The sequence below is a fragment of the Nerophis ophidion genome, linkage group LG10 (assembly GCF_033978795.1).
Source record: "Nerophis ophidion isolate RoL-2023_Sa linkage group LG10, RoL_Noph_v1.0, whole genome shotgun sequence".
Lineage (NCBI taxonomy): Eukaryota > Metazoa > Chordata > Actinopteri > Syngnathiformes > Syngnathidae > Nerophis > Nerophis ophidion.
Window position 1 is genome coordinate 63,444,578 of NC_084620.1, and position 19,130 is coordinate 63,463,707.

The window sequence follows — 19,130 nt, forward strand, 5'->3', positions numbered from 1 at the left end:
TTTAGGATTTTTGAACCCTTTTGCCTTTTTACCTTTTAAATTACTTCCTCTTCTTTCCTGACAATTTAAATCAATGTTCAAGTATTTTTTTATTTTTATTGTAAAGAATAATAAATTAATTTTAATTTAATTCTTCTTTTTAGCTTCTGTTTTTTCGACAAAGAATATTTGTGAAATATTTCTTCAAACTTATTATGATTAAAATTCCAAAAAATGATTCTGGCAAATCTAGAAAATCTGTAGAATCAATTAAAAATCTTACTTCTAAGTCTTTTGAATTTAATTTAAAATTTTTGTTCTGGAAAATCTAGAAGAAATAATGAATTGTCCTTATTAGAAATATAGCTTTGTCCAATTTGTTATATATTCTAACAAAGTGCAGATTGGATTTTAACCTATTTAAAACATGTCATCAAAAATATATATTTATTGTGAGAAATCATTAAGATGATCAGTATTTCCACAAAGATAAATATCATTAATCATTAGTAATAACATAGAGTTAAAGGTAAATTGAGCAAATTGTCTATTTCTGGTAATTTATTTAAGTGTGTATCAAACTGGTAGCCAAGAAGTAGATCTTGGTTTCAAAAAGGTTGGTGACCCCTGATTTAGAGATATAAGATAGAACTTTAGCAGTGTGAAATAATGAATACTAATAATAAATCAATGGTCATTTTTAGATGAAAAATGTGTTTTAAAAAAATGTTTTAAAAAAATATTTAATATTTAATATTTATAGCATAAAACAATATCATAAAACTTTTTCAGCATTTTTAGATAATTGTATTTTTAACAACAGACAATAAAAATAGTAAAATATAAATATTATTTAAAACCTTATAAAGCAATAGCAATGTGGAAAAATATAAAATGCAATTGTAATGAATGGATTATTAATTTTAAAATAATATAAATGTGAACTAATAAAATGATAATAATGTTTAAGTGGAATTTTTAGATAAGTCATTTTTTAATAAAAAGACCATAAACAATAGTGTGCAATTTAAATATATAATGGAAATATAAATACAATTTTAAAAACAATAGTATTGTACAAATACAATATTAGGAAATATAATTCATTACAATATAATTGTAATGAATTGGAATTGGAATGAAAAGGTGGCGACTTGTCCAGGGTGTACCCCGCCTTCCGCCTGATTGTAGCTGAGATAGGCGCCAGCGCCCCCCGCGACCCCCAAAGGGAATAAGCGGTAGAAAATGGATGGATGGAGTATGTTTTTAAAAAGAACATAAGACTTGGATATATATAATTTATGAATTCAAACAACAGCAATATTAAATAATATAATACAACATAATTAGCCTTTGTTTTGATAAGAATACTTTAACAAAGGGAAAAAATAAAATCTGAAATATACATGCGTGTACAAAATACAAATAGAAAACAATAACTAATAATATCTTCAAACATAATGGCCGTTTTTAGATCAGAAATATGTTTTAAAAAGACAATTAAGGTTGAACAAAGTATAAGTAATGTGAATTTTAAAGACATTGTTAGACAAATAAATCAAATTATCAAATAAAATAAAACAATAGCAATACCAAAAATATGATATAATTAAACATATTGTAGTTAAAGCAAATTATCACAAATAAATATTTTAAAAATATTTTGGAAATTTAGATTTGACTAGGAAAACAAATAACATAATTTTTTGGGGATGATTCAAATAAAAATAACAAAAAAGTAATTCAATCATTTTTGTTTATAATATTTTTAAATTAACTTAACATGAATACAAAGTCGATAGGTTGATTGGCAACACTAAATTGGCCCGAGTGTGTGAATGTTGTCTGGCGACTTGTCCAGGGTGTCCGCCGGCTTCCGCCCGATTGTAGCTGAGATAGGAACCAGCGACCCCAAAGGGAATAAGCGGTAGAAAATGGATGAATGGGATGGATGAATACAAAGTCCATACCCAAGGTTAAAATGATTAGATCAGGGGCGCTCACACTTTTTCTGCGGGTGAACTACTTTTCAATTGACCAAGTCGAGGAGATCTACCTCATTCATATTTTTAATTTATATTTATTTATTTATGAAAGAGACATTTTTGTCAACAAGTTAATGGTGTTTAATGATAATACAAGCATGTTTAACACATATAGATTCCTTTCTTTCATGAAGACAAGAATATAAGTTGGAGTATTACCTGATTCTGATGACTTGCATTGATTGGAATCAGACAATGGTGCTGATAGCGTCCGCATTTTCAAAAGGAGGAGAACAAAAGTCCTCCTTTCTGTCCAATACCACATGAAAGCGGTTGGATTTGGCATCTCATTTGTCCAACTTGCATACTCGTTTTTAAACACTTTGTTATGAGAGTAGCATATGTGTGTGTGGCCCTTTTAATGCTGTGGTTCTCAACCTTTTTTCAGTGACGTACCCCCTGTGAACATTTAATTAATTCAAGTACCCCCTAATTTTTTTATTTTTTTTTTCCCTTGGCCTCAGTCTGCACCCCCACTCCAGGGCCCAGGCTAACACCGATTTTTTTTTTATTTTATTTTAATCTTCTATTCTTTTCTCCCATCCCCCCCTGTTTACCTGTATGTCATCTTTTTTGTAAGGGGCGCTGGAAGCCGGCAGACCCGTCAGCGATCCTGTTCTGTCTCCCTGTAATGTTTGTCTGATCTTGAATGGGATTGTGCTGAAAATTGTAATTTTCCTGAAGGAACTCTCCTGACGGAATAAATAAAGTACTATCTAATCTAATCTAATCAGAGCAAAGCATTTTTGGTTGAATAAAAGATATAAAGAAGTAAAATAAAGCACTATGTTATCAGTTTCTGATTTATCAAATTGTATGACAGTGCAAAAATATTGCTAATTTGTAGTTGTCTTTCTTGAACTATTTGGAAAAAAATATATAAAATTAACTAAAAACCTGTTGAAAAATAAACAAGTGATTCAATTATAAATAAAGATTTCTACACATAGAAGTAATCATCAAAATCAATATTTATGGAACATGTCCACAAAAAATCTAGCTGTCAACACTGAATATTGCATTGTTGTATTTCCTTTCACAGTTTATGAACTTACATTCATATTTTGTTGAAGTATTATTCAATAAATATATTTATAAAGGATTTTTTTGAATTGTTGATATTTTTAGAATATTTTTAAAAAATCCCACGTACCCCTTGGCATACATTCAAGTACCCCCATTTGAGAACCACTGCTTTAATGTGTTGACAGCAGGTGAGTGACGTCAGTGTGGGCGAGCGAGGAGAGGGAGCGGTCGCTGAGGGCGGGGGAGAAATACATTGGCATCAAACTCCGTAGCTCGCTAGCTTGTGCACGCTGCCTTTCTGAGACTCTTATTTTGTTAGCACAGGCAGGATGAAGCAGGTCTTTTATGGTGAAGACAGGAACTGTGCAGTCCGTCTTTAGAGTTTTGACAGCAAGTACGGGCCCAAGAGTCTGTTGAAATAAAAAGTGTCCTGTCAGTGATTTTTTTCTTAATAATGAGCTCGCAGCAGCCAGCATCATTTCACAAGATCCTCCAAGAATGTCAAACAACTGACGAAAGTGAAGTGTTGGTGAAGATTGATGATTGCTCATTTTTATGTCTATTTTTTTAATGCCTGGCTTGTGATCGACTGACTCACCCGGTAGTTCTCGATCGATGTAATGGGCACCCCTGGATTAGATGGATACATTTTTATTGAAATGTGTCTTTGACAGGCATGAAAATGGTGAAAAATAGGAACACGGGTCTAGCAGGAAACTATTTCCTGCAGTGATAACCTTTTTATGTTGTCAATTTGCAGGGTCTGCAGGCGGCCCAGAAAGACTCCCAGCTGAAGGTGATGGAGGGCCGGCTGAAGCAGACGGAGATCAACAGCGCCACCCAGAATCAGCTGCTGTTCCACATGCTGAAGGAGAAAGCCGAGATCAACCCTGAGCTGGACGCCCTGCTGGGCAGTGCCCTGCAAGGTCGGTAACAGCTGACATTACACCATGACAGACGTGTTAATCATCATTTATACGGTTGCATTTGATTTTACACGCACCATTTGTTTCGGTAACCACACTAATTATGGCCACAAGGGTGCATATTTCATGGGGCGGGTAAACTATCATTAAAGGACTCACCCATAAAAAGACTTAAAATGTCTATGTTCACACTCTTTCCAGCCTGTAGGATTAAATGCAACCCATTTTCATTTTTGGGTTTGAATTTGATTTCTGTTTGTTTTCTCTGGTGTATTTGGGTCAACCCAAGTGTTAGGTTACCTGTTGCCAGGTGAGTAAGAGATGCATCAAATGTAGCTATTGTGTGTCCGACCCTTTTTAAGACTAACCCAGTGGCCAGAACTCTATTGTGTAATATTGTGTTTAGTTCCCTCCGTGTCTCCACCTGTTTTGTTTTTGTTTTACATGAAATTGCAGTAACGTGTGCCGTCACTTTAAGAGCACAAATTGATGATTACATCGCATGTTTTACCCCCAATTGTAGAAAATGGAGATGAAAGCAGCAGCGACGAGTCCACCCACAGCTCGGCTGCAGAGGGCAGGTACAAAATAAGTGAAAAAAAACTACAGAACATCTTCCATTATTTAGGTCTGCACTTTTTAGTTACAAAATGATTAAAGAAGTACAACTTTTGATTGGTTGAATGCACCAAACTGAAGTATTTTATATGACGTGACATATGATTTTTCATATGAGCTTGACAATTTAGTGTCTAAGCCAACAAAAAGTGAAGCACCGATTCTAATAATTATTGTTGATTAATAAAATATGTTAAAATGATTATATTTAAATGTATATATTTGCTTCAATAAGTGATATAATATGTATCATAAATATATATATATATATATATGTATATATATGTGTATACACCGTGTATATATATTTGTGTGTATATATATATATATATGTGTGTGTTTGTATGTGTATATATATAAAAATAAATATACATGTGTGTGTATATATATATGTGTGTGTGTGTATATGTATGTATATATATATATTTGTATATATATATTTGAAGAACAAATTACCTATTGAAATGTGTGTGTGTGTGTGTTGTGTGTGTGTGTTGATGTGTGTGTGTGTTGATGTGTGTGTGTATTTAAGTATATATGGATGTATTTGTATGTATGTATGTATGTGTATGTATGTATGTATGTATGCATATGTGTATATATACTGTATGTGTGTGTGTATATATACATTTATACAATTTGTGTATAAGTGTATGTATGTATGTGTATAGTTATACACACATATACATAAATATATATTTTTTTAAATTCAATAATAAATAAATCAAATTAATTGAAATTATTTCAACTTTTGTTCATGCAAGCCAAAATAAAGTCAGTTAATAGATAATATGAATGAACCCACTTGACTATTTAAAATAAAATTATAGGAAATTAGTCAAAATTATGCATTTTTATCCCAAAATTCTTCTGAACACATATCCAAACAATATTATCCATGTATTTGTTAAACCAACCTTTTTAATTGAAAGGATAATGTAGCCAATTTGTCAAACAAAATGTATATATATTTAATGTAATTACAATTTATATTTATTAATTATAAATATATTTTTATCAAAGCTTTTGTTGCATTGTTTCAGCACACTGGCATCAGATCTGATGAAGTTATGTGGCGACTCCAGGCCGAGAAGTAAGGTACTGTAGTATGCGCTATTATTTTACCTTTTATGTAAAGGCTATGTATTTTTTATTTTTTTTAATGATTACTGTTCTTTACTTTCAGGCTCGCAGGAGGACCACGACCCAGATGGAACTGCTTTACGCCAGCGCTGGGGATCCATCCTTCGACTCCCCCACAGGAGACTTCTCTGGCCCTTTGCTTCCTGTCATCGAGCACCAGGACGGAACTCCTGACCGCGAACAAACCGTCTCCCCGTCTCTGACACGTCCGGGCGGGATGTAAGTTACAGGCAACGTCTTTAAAAACCATGTATAAAAAACAAAAACTCCTTTTGATTTGTAGTTTCAGAACCAGGTCACCAACAAGCCTCGCTGAGAGGAAGCAACTTGAGCGCTCGCCTCTCAGCCGCAGGAAACTGCAGGAAAAAGGGCCGACAGCCAATCTTGTCTGCACGGGGGATGGAAGAAGTAAAGGGAGTGACCACAAAACATTGTAAGAAGTACAATGCAGCAGCACTACACAAATACAACTACACAACTACAGCGACATGATTAGAACTACAGCACAACACAATCACGACTACGCTACTACACAATTACAACTACAGCACTACACAACTACAATTATAGCACTTTACAATTACAACTACGGCACTACACAAGTAGTTGTATTGTCTTATTTCTCTCGGGAAATATCATTTGGACAACTCATCATAAGTGTTGTCATGGCAACATATTACATGTAAAATGGAGATTTCTATATTTTTTTGGGTCCAGAATAGACCATTCTGTTTTCTTTGAAACTCATGGGTATTATTTGTCTTTTCTTTTTTCATTTCCCATACAAGATACAATTAGGTATGGGTACTTTTTTTACATTCGAACTAATGGGGTACCCATTCTTGGTTTCTGGGAATTAATTCCAGTAATTTATACGGTACCTATTTTGGGTACTTTTGCGTGGTAATAAATGTTAATTTGTTTAATATTACTATGTTTTGTATTTAACATTTCAATCAATCAAATTGTATTTGTGTAGCGCTTTTCATACATATAAAATGCAGCACAAAGTGCTTTACATTTAAAATAATTCCAGGCTCAAACAGTCAGTCAGTCCCCTCCCCTCCACGCACACTAACAGCCCCATTTCCCTCCACGACACACACACATACACACACACAATATAAATCATGTAAAAACATTCTTAACACCGAGCTGATAAAGATAACTGTGCTGTAGTAGCTATATTGTTTTCTTACACTGAGTCTCACTTGCAAGTATGCATTTATTTCATTTCCTACTCTGTGTGTTGTCGTAGTCAGGAAATAGTCTTTGCCATGACATAGCATGTTCCCATCTTGTCTTTTGTTGTTCCCTATATACCCTAGATCAGGGGTGCCCACACTTTTTCTGCAGGCGAGCTACTTTTCAATTGACCAACTCGAGGGGATCTACCTCATTTATATACATCATTTATATTTATTTATTTATGAAAGAGGCATTTTTGTAAACAAGTTAAATGTGTTTAATGATAATACAAGCATGTGTAACACATATAGATGTCTTTCTTTCACGAAGACAAGAATATAAGTTGGTGTATTACCTGATTCTGATGACTTGCATTGATTGGAATCAGACAGTAATGATGATAACGCCCACATTTTCAAATGGCGGAGAAAAAAAGTTGTCCTTTCTGTACAATAGCACATGAGAGTGGTTGGTTTTTGGCATCTAATTCATCCAGCTTCCATACACTTTACAAGAAAAACATTGGCGGCAAATTCCGTAGCTTGCTTGATTGACATTCACGGCACCCGAGGGTCTTGTGAGATGACGCTGGCTGCTGCCAGTTCATTATTATGAAAAAATGACAGAGAGGAAGGCGAGAAACACTTTTTATTTCAACAGACTTTCGCGCCGTCCCTTCCGTCAAAACTCTAAAGGCCGACTGCACATTTCCTATCTTCACAATAAAAGCCCTGCTTCATGCTGCCTGCGCTAACAAAATAAGAGTCTCGGAAAGCTGGCGTGCACAAGTGATGTGCACGCCAGCTTTCTGAGGGATCACTTGTGCACGCCAGTTTTCCGAGACTCTGTATTTAGTTAGCCTTCCTCGCCTTCCTCTCGGTCATTTTTAATAATAATGATCTTGCCGCAGCCAGCGTCATCTCACAAGACCCTCTGGTACCGTGAATGTCATTTAAGTGACGTCTTGGTGAAGATTGATGATCACTAATTTTTAGGTCTATTTTTTTTAAAAGCCTGGCTGGAGATCGACTGACACACCCCCCGCGGTCGACTGGTAGCTCGCGATCGACGTAATGGGCACCCCTGCTCTAGATATTGTACTTAATATGCACCAGCTCTTTGTTACGTGTATATTACTTATAGGTTTAATTACCTGGTATTGCGGGTTTTGGAATAAAAAAAATAAGTACCGTATTTTCCGCACTATAAGGCGCACCTAAAAACCTTAAATTTTCTCAAAAGCTGACAGTGGGCCTTATAATCCAGTGCACCTTATATATGGACCAATATTGAGCCACAACAGGTCTCGCAACGAGGGTAAGCAGCCACCGACTTCATTTTCCCCCGTAGGAGAAGAACCATGCGGTGCATGCTGGGATATATCTGTGTGTTTATGTAAAGACCCCAAAATGGCTCCTTTTAAGAGACATGTTTACGTCACAAAGTTTAAACTCAAGGCGATCAGTCACACGGTACAACACGGGAATAGACCAGCAGCGACAGAATTTAACATTAGCAGCAGCGACACTGACTCGTTTAATGACGACTTTGACGAGACGGTCCGGATGTTGGATGTCGTATTTGCCCAACTGTTTAATTTGGACACTGAAGAAGAAGAATTTGAGGGATTTGTGGATGACAAATGTTTTAATGAAGTGAGCTTTACATGTTTATTTTGTGTGTTGTGTTGTGTGACATTATCGTTTGAGCAACGTTGAGTTATTGATATATTATTGCTTTGCACTATTTCGAGTGTTACTATATTGTGATTGCACCAACGTTTGATTTACCGTGACAGTATCAGACTGTTTTTTACGTGTTTATTGATTCGGGGAAAATGTTAAAATAGCTATTTATTAATTTTGGGAGTGAACGGAGTTGTCAGAACGCTGGTTTGTAATCTATTAATAAAGTTTGACTGACCTATCTGACTGTTTTGTTAACTTTCCCTTTAGCGCAGCTCCATCTAAAGCATGGGTGTCAAACTCTGGCCCGTGGGCCCAATTTGGCCCGCCGTGTAACTTCACTTGGCCCTTGAGGCAATATCAAATTAACATTAGAGCTGGCCCACCGCTGTAACACCGCATTTACTGCTAATACTCTTACTTACCAACCCTCCCGATTTTCCCGGGAGACTCTCGAATTTCATCCGGGACAACAATATTTGGGGTGGGCTTTAAAGGCACTGCCTTTGGCGTTCTCTACAACCTGTCTCCACGTCCGCTTTTCCTCCATACAAACAGCGTGCCGGCCCAGTCACATAATATATGCGGCTTATACACACACACAAGTGAATGCAAGGCATACTTGGTCAACAGCCATACAGGTCACACTGAGGGTGGCCGTATAAACAACTTTAACACTGTTACAAATATGCGCCACACTGTGAACCCACACCAAACAAGAATGACACATTTCGGAAGAACATCCGCACCGTAAGACAACATAAACAAAACAAATACCCAGAACGCCTTGCAGCACTAACTCTTACGGGACACTACAATATACACCCCCTGCTATCACCAAACCCCGCCCTAACTCAACCCCACCGCCAAAAAGAGGCATTCAATTTTTATTAAAATTTTATTTGATATGCCATTGCTATTTTTTAATTATTATTATTATTTGAAACTGGATTTTGCATGTCACTATAAAGTTATATAAGCCTTGCTTGTTCAATATTCAATGCAAAACTTGTTTGGGTCCCTATTAAAAAGGTTAATTTGTTCAACCTCGGCCCGCGGCTTTGTTTGGTTTTAAATTTTGGCCCACTCTGTATTTGAGTTTGACACCCCTGATCCAAAGAATGCATAACGTAACCCCAGCCTCTACTATAGCATCTTTTCTATGCCCCTTAAATATGAACAAAGTTTTAAAATAGGCCATTCATTGAAGGTGCGCCTTATAATCCGGTGCGCCTTATAGTGCGGAAAATACGGTGTGTGTGTGTGTGTGTGTGTGTGTATATATATGTGTGTCTTGATTGGATTATCCAGAGAATAGTGCTCAATACCGTGGTAGAACCCCTCATGAAACAGTTCTGTAGAGATGAAGTATTCTTGGGATTTTTCCCACACCTACATATATATATATATATATATATATATATATATTTGTGTGTGTGTATGTATTTATGTATGTATGTACACTACATTGTCAAAGTATATCGCCACCTGCCTTGACTCACATACTGTATGAACTTGAAGTGCCATCCCATTCCTAAGCCGTAGGGTTCAATAGGATATCGGTCCACCTTTTGCAGCTATTACAGCTTCAACTCTTCTGAAAAGGCTGTCCACAAGGTTGCGGAGTGTGTTTTTGGAATTTTCCACCATTTTCCACACAATGATGTAGGTTGACAGGACTGGCTCTCAGTCTCCGTTCTAATTTATCCCAAAGATGTTCTATCAGGTTCAGGTCAGGACTCTGTGCAGGCCAGTCAAGATCATCCACAGTAAACATTGTGGCTCGTTGGGAGAGTGGCCGCGCGCAACCCGAGGGTCCCTGGTTCAATCCCCACCTAGTACCAACCTCGTCACGTCTGATGTGTCCTGAGCAAGACCCTTCACCCTTGCTTCTGATGGGTGCTGGTTAGCGCCTTGCATGGCAGCTCCCTCCATTAGTGTGTGAATGTGTGTGTGAATGGGTAAATGTGGAAGTAGTGTCAAAGCGCTTTGAGTACCTTGAAGGTAGAAAAGCGCTATACAAGTACAACCCATTTATTTATGTATTTATCATTTAAAATCTGTCATCCAGGTGGTGACTTGTACATGGTGTACCCCGCCTTCCACCCAATTGTAGCTGAGATTATATAGAGGAAGGTTAGCCAATGTGTGCGTTTGTTGTCTGGTATATTCCAGAGGCGTGATCAACCCTGTGCCGTCTCCAAAGACCGCCAAGGCAGCCAAACTTCATTGTGTCCACGTCGCCGAGGGACATACCAAGCCTGTCCTCTGTGTGGACGCCACAGAAGATCTGCTCTTTACTGGATCGAAAGGTAAACGACAAAGATTTTCCAATTTTTCCACCGTCCTGCCTAATGCGTGTTTGCCCTCAGACCGAATGTGTAAGGTGTGGAACTTGGTGACGGGTCAGGAGATCATGTCTTTAGCGGAGCATCCCGGCAGCGTCGTCTCTGTCAGGTAGCAAACCCCAGGAAGAGGCTCAGCACTGAAAGTAGGTCTTGATGTTGTCCTGTGTGGTCATCCAGGTACACCTCCAGCCTGGTCTTCACCGTCTCCACCGCGTACATCAAAGTGTGGGACATTCGGGATTGTGCGAAATGTATACGCACTCTGACGTAAGTACGCCACACCGCCGCTTCTGGAAATGTTTTTCCTGTATGACGGGATATTTTGCTGTTAGGGCTTCTGGACAGGTGGGCACAGGTGACACCTGCTCCTCAGCCAGAAGTCTGAGCATACCTCCGGGAGAGAGTCAGATCAACCACATCGCCATCAACCCTTCTGGCTCTTTTCTGTACGCGGCCGCCGGCAACACCGTACGCACGTGGGATCTCCGCAAGTAAGTACAATATTACTATAGATTAGGAGTAGGGCTGCAACTAACGATCATTTTGATAGTCGTTTAGTCAACGATTATTTTAACGATTAGCCGAAGCGTACACACATTTAACGTCGGTTATTTTTGAATGTTCTTTACCATCAACAAAAATGATTATTTCATTCATTAAAGGCCTACGAAATGAGATTTTATTTTTTAAACGGGGATAGCAGGTCCATTCTATGTGTCATACTTGATCATTTTGCAATATTGCCATATTTTTGCTGAAAGGATTTATCGACGATAAAGTTCGCAACTTTTGGTCGCTAATAAAAAAGTCTTGCCTTTACTGGAAGTAGCAGACGATGTGCGTGTGACGTCACGGGTTGTGGAGCTCCTCAGATTCTCACATTGTTTACAATCATGGCCACCAGCAGCTAGAGCAATTCGGACCGAGAAAACGACAATTTCCCCATTAATTTGAGCGAAGATGAAAGATTCGTGGATGAGGAAATTTAGAGTGAAGGACTAGGAAAAAAAAGGCGATTGCAGTAGGAGCGATTCAGATGTTATTAGACACATTTACTAGGATAATTCTGGAAAATCCCTTATCTGCCTATTGTGTTGCTAGTGTTTTAGTGAGATTAATTAGTACCTGAAAGTCGGAGGGGTGTGGCCACGGGTGTGTTGATGCCAGAGTCTCTGAGGGAAGTCACGGCAGCTGCAGCAGGACAGGAGCTCCGTTGGTGTCTGCGGTAAGAGGCGACTTATTACCACAATTTTCTCACCGAAAACTGCCGGGATCCATGTTTGCTTCACCGCTCTGATCCATAGTAAAGCTTAATTTTGGGGAATTTTAAACAAGGAAACACCGGCCGTGTTTGTGTGGCTAAAGGCTAAAAGCTTCCCACCTCCATCTTTCTACTTTGACTTCTCCATTATTAATTGAACAAATTGCAAAAGATTCAGCAACACAGAAGTCCAGAATACTGTGTAATTATGCGATTAAAGCAGATGACTTATAGCTTAGATCGGGTTGGGAAAAAATGTCCGCTACAACCGGTGACGTCAAACGCACGCGTCATCATAACGCGATGTTTTCAACAGGACACTTCACGGGGAGATTTTCAAAATTGCAATTTAGTAAACTGACTTGGCCGTATTGGCATGTGTTGCAATGTTAATATTTCATCATTGATATATAAACTATCAGACTGCGTGGTCGGTAGTAGTGGGTTTCAGTAGGCCTTTAATGTTGATTTATATTGAAACTCTGCTACTCATTCAGCTGTTAGAAAAAATTTAATGATTACTAAAATCTTGTCAATTTAAAAGAAAAAATGTGTGTGCGGTTCACGTTTGATAAAGTGCCTTTTTTACAACATTGCAAATTAACACTGCTTTAAAAAGTACTTGAATTGATGAAGACAAGACTTTGGCTAAAATGATAGTTGAAGTTATTTTACACACAGATAGTTAGCAAAGTGCAAGCTAAGAACCTTACCGAGGCTGAGACCGCATCCTCCCTCCAGACGTCCAACATCATGCCTCTAGAGGCTGGCGTACCACAGTTGTACTGCCATAAAACAAGGTCCTCTTTGCAAAATGAGCAAGGTACTCATGTTTTAAACAAGAATAAGAGAAAATATGCTCACACTTTACATGTTATCACTGGGGATGTTTTAGCAAGTGACACACTACGGCCCAGAAAAAGACGAGTGATGACGTCACGACTATTGTCGACAAATAAAATTGTCGGCGACAGATTTTATGTCAACGTTTGTTGACAATGTCGACTAATTTTTGCAGCCCTAATAATGACTAATTAAAATATAAAACAAAGATGTTTTGATGATCATGTTTGATGCTGGGGGATCTATATTTATATATCTGTAAATCTATTACTATTTAAACATACATATGTATATCTGTATGTATATGTGTGTGTGTATATATATATATATATATATATATATGTGTGTATATAATATGTATATATTAATATTTACACATACATATATAGAGACACATACATACAACATATATATATACATATATACATATATATATATATATATATATATATATATATATATATATATATATATATATATCTGTATATACACAAACACACATAAATATATGTATAAATATATATATCTATATTTATATGTATATATATATACACACATACATATGTATGTATGCGTATATATATATACATATAAATATATATATATATATATATAAATATATATACATGTATATATGTACTGTATATTTATATATATATATATGTGTGTATATATATGTATGTTTATATTCACACATACATATATAGAAACACATACATACAGCAAATATATATACATACATATATTTATATATACACATACACATATATATATGTATATATATATGTGTATGTATATATATGTGTATATATATGTATATTTATATGTATATATTTATATATATACATACATATGTATGCGTGTGTGTATATATATATATACAGTATATATATATTTTTATATATATAAATATATATATATAGATATATAGGTGCGTGTGTATGTATATATACATATATATATATATGTGTATATATATTTGTGTGTGTGTGTGTATATATATATATATATATATATATATATATATATATATATGTTTGTATATATATATATATGTGTGTGTATATATATATGTGTATGTATATATATATGTGTGTGTATATATATGTGTGTGTATATATGTATATATATGTGTGTGTATATGTATATATATGTGTGTGTATATATATATATATATATATATATATATATATATATATGTGTATATACACACACACACACACACACACACATGTATAATACATATAAATTATGAGTCAAAAAAGTTGCGATTCTGGTTTACAACGATTCTCAAACCATTCAAACAAATACAAAGTATTTTTTTTCAATATTTAGATTCCTGAGCTGTTTTGTTACATCTAATAATAGCAATAATTTTAATTACAGACAGAAACACCACCAAAGTTTTCCTTTGGTTTGATCATAATCACGCTTCAACATTTCTAACATGTAAATGCCGCCTCTTTGCTCGTCAACATTGCAAATGAGTTCCGAATATGTGTTAAATAAATATATAAATACATGTAAACTTGGAAGTCAGGATGCTAATGTGTTAAATGTTTCTATAGTACATTACCTACAAGTCTCAGCGCCACCTGCAGGAATGACGACTTTTGTGTTGCGCTTTTTTTTTTTTTTTTTCCAGTCATTATTGGTGGAGCTCAGGATAGTATTTGAATATTGTTTTTAATATTGTTGTGCTGCACTTTTGAAACATTTTGTTATTTAAATGTGCTGTATAAATAAAGTGGATTGGATTGGATTGCTTAAGCAATAAAGTGTCAACATGTTGCTGTTTTTACTTGGTCTGCACAAGAAACAACTGCAGGATGCCCGGTGGTATACATTGTGGTCATCTACCACGCGATTCTAGTATTACAGTGCAGCCAACATCCATCCATCCATTTTCTATAGCTTGTCTCTTTTGGGGCCACGGGGGGTGCGAGAGCCTATCTCAGCTGCATTCGGGCGGAAGGCGGCGTACACCCTGGACAAGTCGCCACCTCATCGCAGGGCCAACACAGATAGACAACATTTATACAAGTGTTGCCAATTAAAATTTTTCTTTTAAATGTTTAAATCTCGAGTCCTACCAAAGACTATAAAAATGGGACTCATTACTCCATACTTGGCATTCAGCATCAAGGGTTGGAATTGGGGGTTAAATCAACAAAATGATTTCCGAGCGTGGCCACCGCTGCTGCTCACTGCTCCCCTCACCTCCCAGAGGGTGGAACAAGGGGATGGGCCAACTATCAGTGGTACTTTAACTTTAACTTTTAGTTAAAGTTATGCAGCATATACGTTACTGATTTTGCTAACTGGAACATTTTTATAGTAGAGTCATTTATTTAAACGTTGTGTCCGCCTAGGTTTGCTTCCACCGGGAAGCTCGTGGGCCATTTGGGAGAGGTCACGTGTCTGACGGTGGACAAGTTGGGTCATGGACAAGATCTCGTGCTCACTGGCTCCAAAGACCATCAAGTCAAAGTAGGAGACTGACTTCCAAACGTCAGGGCATTTTAAACTCCAGCGGAGTAACCTGCACTATTCCGCCTCCTCCAGATGTTCGAGGTGGCAGAAGCCGCTCAGGGTAGCGTCAGCTGCTGCCATACCTTTGACTCCGCCCACCAGGACAGCGTGGAGTCGCTCGCTACGCACGGGGACGTCTTCTACAGCGCCTCCAGAGACTACTCCGTCAAAAAGTGGGATTTGACCAGTAAAAAGCTGCTGCAGGTGAGCAAGTGTCATCGAGTGGCAGGGATGGCTACCGTGTTGCCTATTTTTTATAGGCACCGGTTGCAAACTCAAACACTTGGCAGGGAAACAAGCAAAGCTCAGCACAAACTCAGCCAAACTGCTTCGAGGTAATGTTGCAGTTTTCAATGCCAACAAAGCAAGTATGCCTGATAGAAAACGCTCGGACATAAAGGCTCCATTATCTCTGATCATTTTACATGGGAATACCATGTGTATGCTACTAGCTAGCATTAGCAATTTTACATGGAGATTTTAACGTCTCTTAATGTAGTTATAAACTATTACTAAGATGCACATGTGCGAAATACAATACTTAAAGTATAAACACAACAAAAGACAGGACTGGCACATTCAACTTAATGGCAAAGACTACTTCCTGGCTAAGGTGTGAATCTTTGGGCACCTACCGAGTCTATCCAATTCCTGTGTATAGATACATACATACATACTGTACATACATATTTATGTGTGTGTATATACTGTATGTATGTATTTGTGTGTGCATGTGTGTGTATATATATATGTGTATATGTATATATATATGTATATGTATATATATATGTGTATATGTATATATGTGTATGTTGTGTGTGTGTGTGTATATATATATATGTATGTATATATGTGCGTGTGTGTGTGTACAAATGTGCTTGGTACCTCGAATGAAGTGATGTTGTCCTCTAGCAGACGGCCAGTGGCCACACAGACAAAAAAGTTCTCCCACTTAAAATGATGACAGAGGTCTGTAATTTTCATCATAGGTACACTTCAACTGTGTGAGACAGAATGTGGGGAAAAAATCCAGGAATTCACATTGTAGAAATTTTAAAGAATGTATTTGTAAATTATGGTGGAAAACAAGTATTTGGTCAACCATTCACTGAAGGAAGGAGGTTTTGGCTCAAAATCTCACGATACATGGCCCCATTCATTCTTTCCTTAACACGGATCAATCGTCCTGTCCCCTTAGCAGAAAAAACGCTCCAAAGCATGATGTTTCCACCCCCATGCTTCACAGTAGGTGTGGTGTTCTTGGGATGCAACTCAGTATTGTTCTTCCCCCAAACACGACGAGTTGAGTTTATACCAAAACGTTCTATTTTGGTTTCATCTGACCACATGACATTCTCCCAGTCCTCTGCTGTATTATCTATGTGCTTTCTGGCAAACTTCAGACGGGCCTGGACATGCACTGGCTTAAGCGGGGGGGACACGTCTGGCACGGCAGGATTTGATTCCCTGTCGGCGTAGTGTGTTACTGATGGTAACCTTTGTTACTTTGGTCCCAGCTCTCTGCAGGTCATTCACCAGGCCCCCCTGTGTGGTTCTGGGATTTTTGCTCACCATTCTCATGATCATTTTGACCCCACGGAATGAGATCTTGCGTGGAGCCCCAGACCGAGGGAGATTATCAGCGGTCTTGTATGTCTTCCATTTTCTGATAATTGCTCCCACAGTTGATTTTTTCTCACCAAGCTGCTTGCCTATTGTAGATTCACTCTTCCCAGTCTGGTGCAGGTCTACAATTTTTTCCTGGTGTCCTTCGATAGCTCTTTGGTCTTGGCCGTAGTGGAGTTTGGAGTCTGACTGTTTGAGGCTGTGGACAGGTGTCTTTTATACAGATAATGAGTTCAAACAGGTTCAATTAATACAAGTAACGAGTGGAGGACAGAAGAGCTTCTTAAAGAAGAAGTTACAGGTCTGTGAGAGCCAGAGATCTTCCTTGTTTGAAGTGACCAAGTACTTGTTTTCCACCATAATTTACAAATAAATTCTTTAAAATTCCTACAATGTGAATTCCTGGAATTTTTTTTCCACATTCTGTCTCTCACAGTTGAAGTGTACCTATGATGAATATTACAGACCTCTGTCATCATTTTTAAGTGGGAGAACTTGCACAATCGGTGGCTGACTAAATACTTTTTTGCCCCACTGTGTGTGTGTGTGTGTATATATATATATGTATGTATATATGTGCGTGTGTGTGTGTACAAATGTGCTTGGTACCTCGAATGAAGTGATGTTGTCCTCTAGCAGACGGCCAGTGGCCACACAGACTGGGTCAGTGCCCTGGCTGTGGTACCCAACTCTTCAGTACTGCTGAGTGGATGCAGAGGCGGGCTGCTGCGCCTCTGGCACACGGACTCACTCGCACCCCTGGGCGAGGTCCAAGGCCACGACAGTCCCGTCAACAGCGTGGCCACAAACAGCAGCCAACTCTTCACCGCGTCCGAGTAAGTCTCAGTCCACTCTTTGGTGATTTTGCACTCCATCTTTTGTTTCATTCCTCCATGTTCTATGTTTCCTCCATGTTTTTGTTTCCTTCACTAGTGACCGCACGGTGAAGATTTGGGAAGCCAAAGGATGTTTAGAAGATGGAGTCCACTGACTACTAAAAAAAACAGAACCTCATTTTGTTGCTGCTGAATCCTTTTCTACAAGACATTTCTATTTCTAAGTGTGTGCTTCACCAGCAGTGTGTCTACTTTTTCAATAGTCCGATCCCGGAAGGACCAAAGTACTACTGACTCTCTGTTGTCTTCTTTTCTCTCTGCCAAACCCGACAAGAAAACAAGCAAACGATGCACAACGATTACTGACTTCCAGACATCAAAGATTACTTGTCCATTTTTTCATACGCGCAATATATATTGCAAAATATAAACTATGGTTTATATCTATATAATATATTGTAATACATTACATATATTACAATATGTAATATATACACACACATTACATGTATAGACACACACACATATATATGTATGTATGAGTATGTATGTGTGTATATATATATATAAGTGTGTATATATATGCATATATGTGTGTATATATATATATATATGTGTGTGTATATATGTATGTGTGTATGTATATGTGTGAATGTGTGTATATGTATGTATATACATGTGTATATATGTATATGTGTATATATGTACGTATGTATATATATATATAATATATATATATATATATGTGTATGTATGTATATATGTGTGTACGTACATATATGTATATGTATGTATACGTGTATATGTATGTATGTGTATGTATGTATATATACATACTGTATGTGTGTACTGTATGTGTATTATATATGTATGTATATATACAATGTATATATTTTTTATATATACATATTTTACCGTATACACACATATATATATATATATATATACATATATACACACATTATATACACATATATATATGTATATGTGTATATATATGTATGTATATGTATACAGTATATGTATGTATGTATATATGTGTATATGTATGTATATATATACATACTGTATGTA

General features: G+C 37.0%; 1 protein-coding gene across 4 annotated transcripts in view; it reads left to right on the forward strand.

The window, feature by feature from the left end:
* LOC133561173 (kinesin-like protein KIF21A) overlaps nt 1–18,456 on the forward strand; it is an 86,788-nt gene extending 68,332 nt beyond the window's left edge. The window contains exons 23-36 of one of the 4 annotated variants that reach the window (XM_061914448.1): nt 3,811–3,976; nt 4,266–4,286; nt 4,500–4,557; nt 5,638–5,692; nt 5,781–5,956; nt 6,021–6,170; nt 10,786–10,922; nt 10,983–11,067; nt 11,136–11,225; nt 11,291–11,449; nt 15,435–15,552; nt 15,628–15,798; nt 17,857–18,056; nt 18,154–18,456. In XM_061914448.1, the coding sequence (XP_061770432.1) occupies nt 3,811–3,976; nt 4,266–4,286; nt 4,500–4,557; nt 5,638–5,692; nt 5,781–5,956; nt 6,021–6,170; nt 10,786–10,922; nt 10,983–11,067; nt 11,136–11,225; nt 11,291–11,449; nt 15,435–15,552; nt 15,628–15,798; nt 17,857–18,056; nt 18,154–18,211 (1,644 nt within the window). In that variant the 3' untranslated portion in view covers nt 18,212–18,456. The remainder of the gene's footprint in view (nt 1–3,810; nt 3,977–4,265; nt 4,287–4,499; nt 4,558–5,637; nt 5,693–5,780; nt 5,957–6,020; nt 6,171–10,785; nt 10,923–10,982; nt 11,068–11,135; nt 11,226–11,290; nt 11,450–15,434; nt 15,553–15,627; nt 15,799–17,856; nt 18,057–18,153) is intronic. The other 3 variants (XM_061914450.1, XM_061914449.1, XM_061914451.1) reach the window with 3 other exon arrangements.
* The last annotated feature ends 674 nt before the right edge of the window (nt 18,457–19,130 follow it).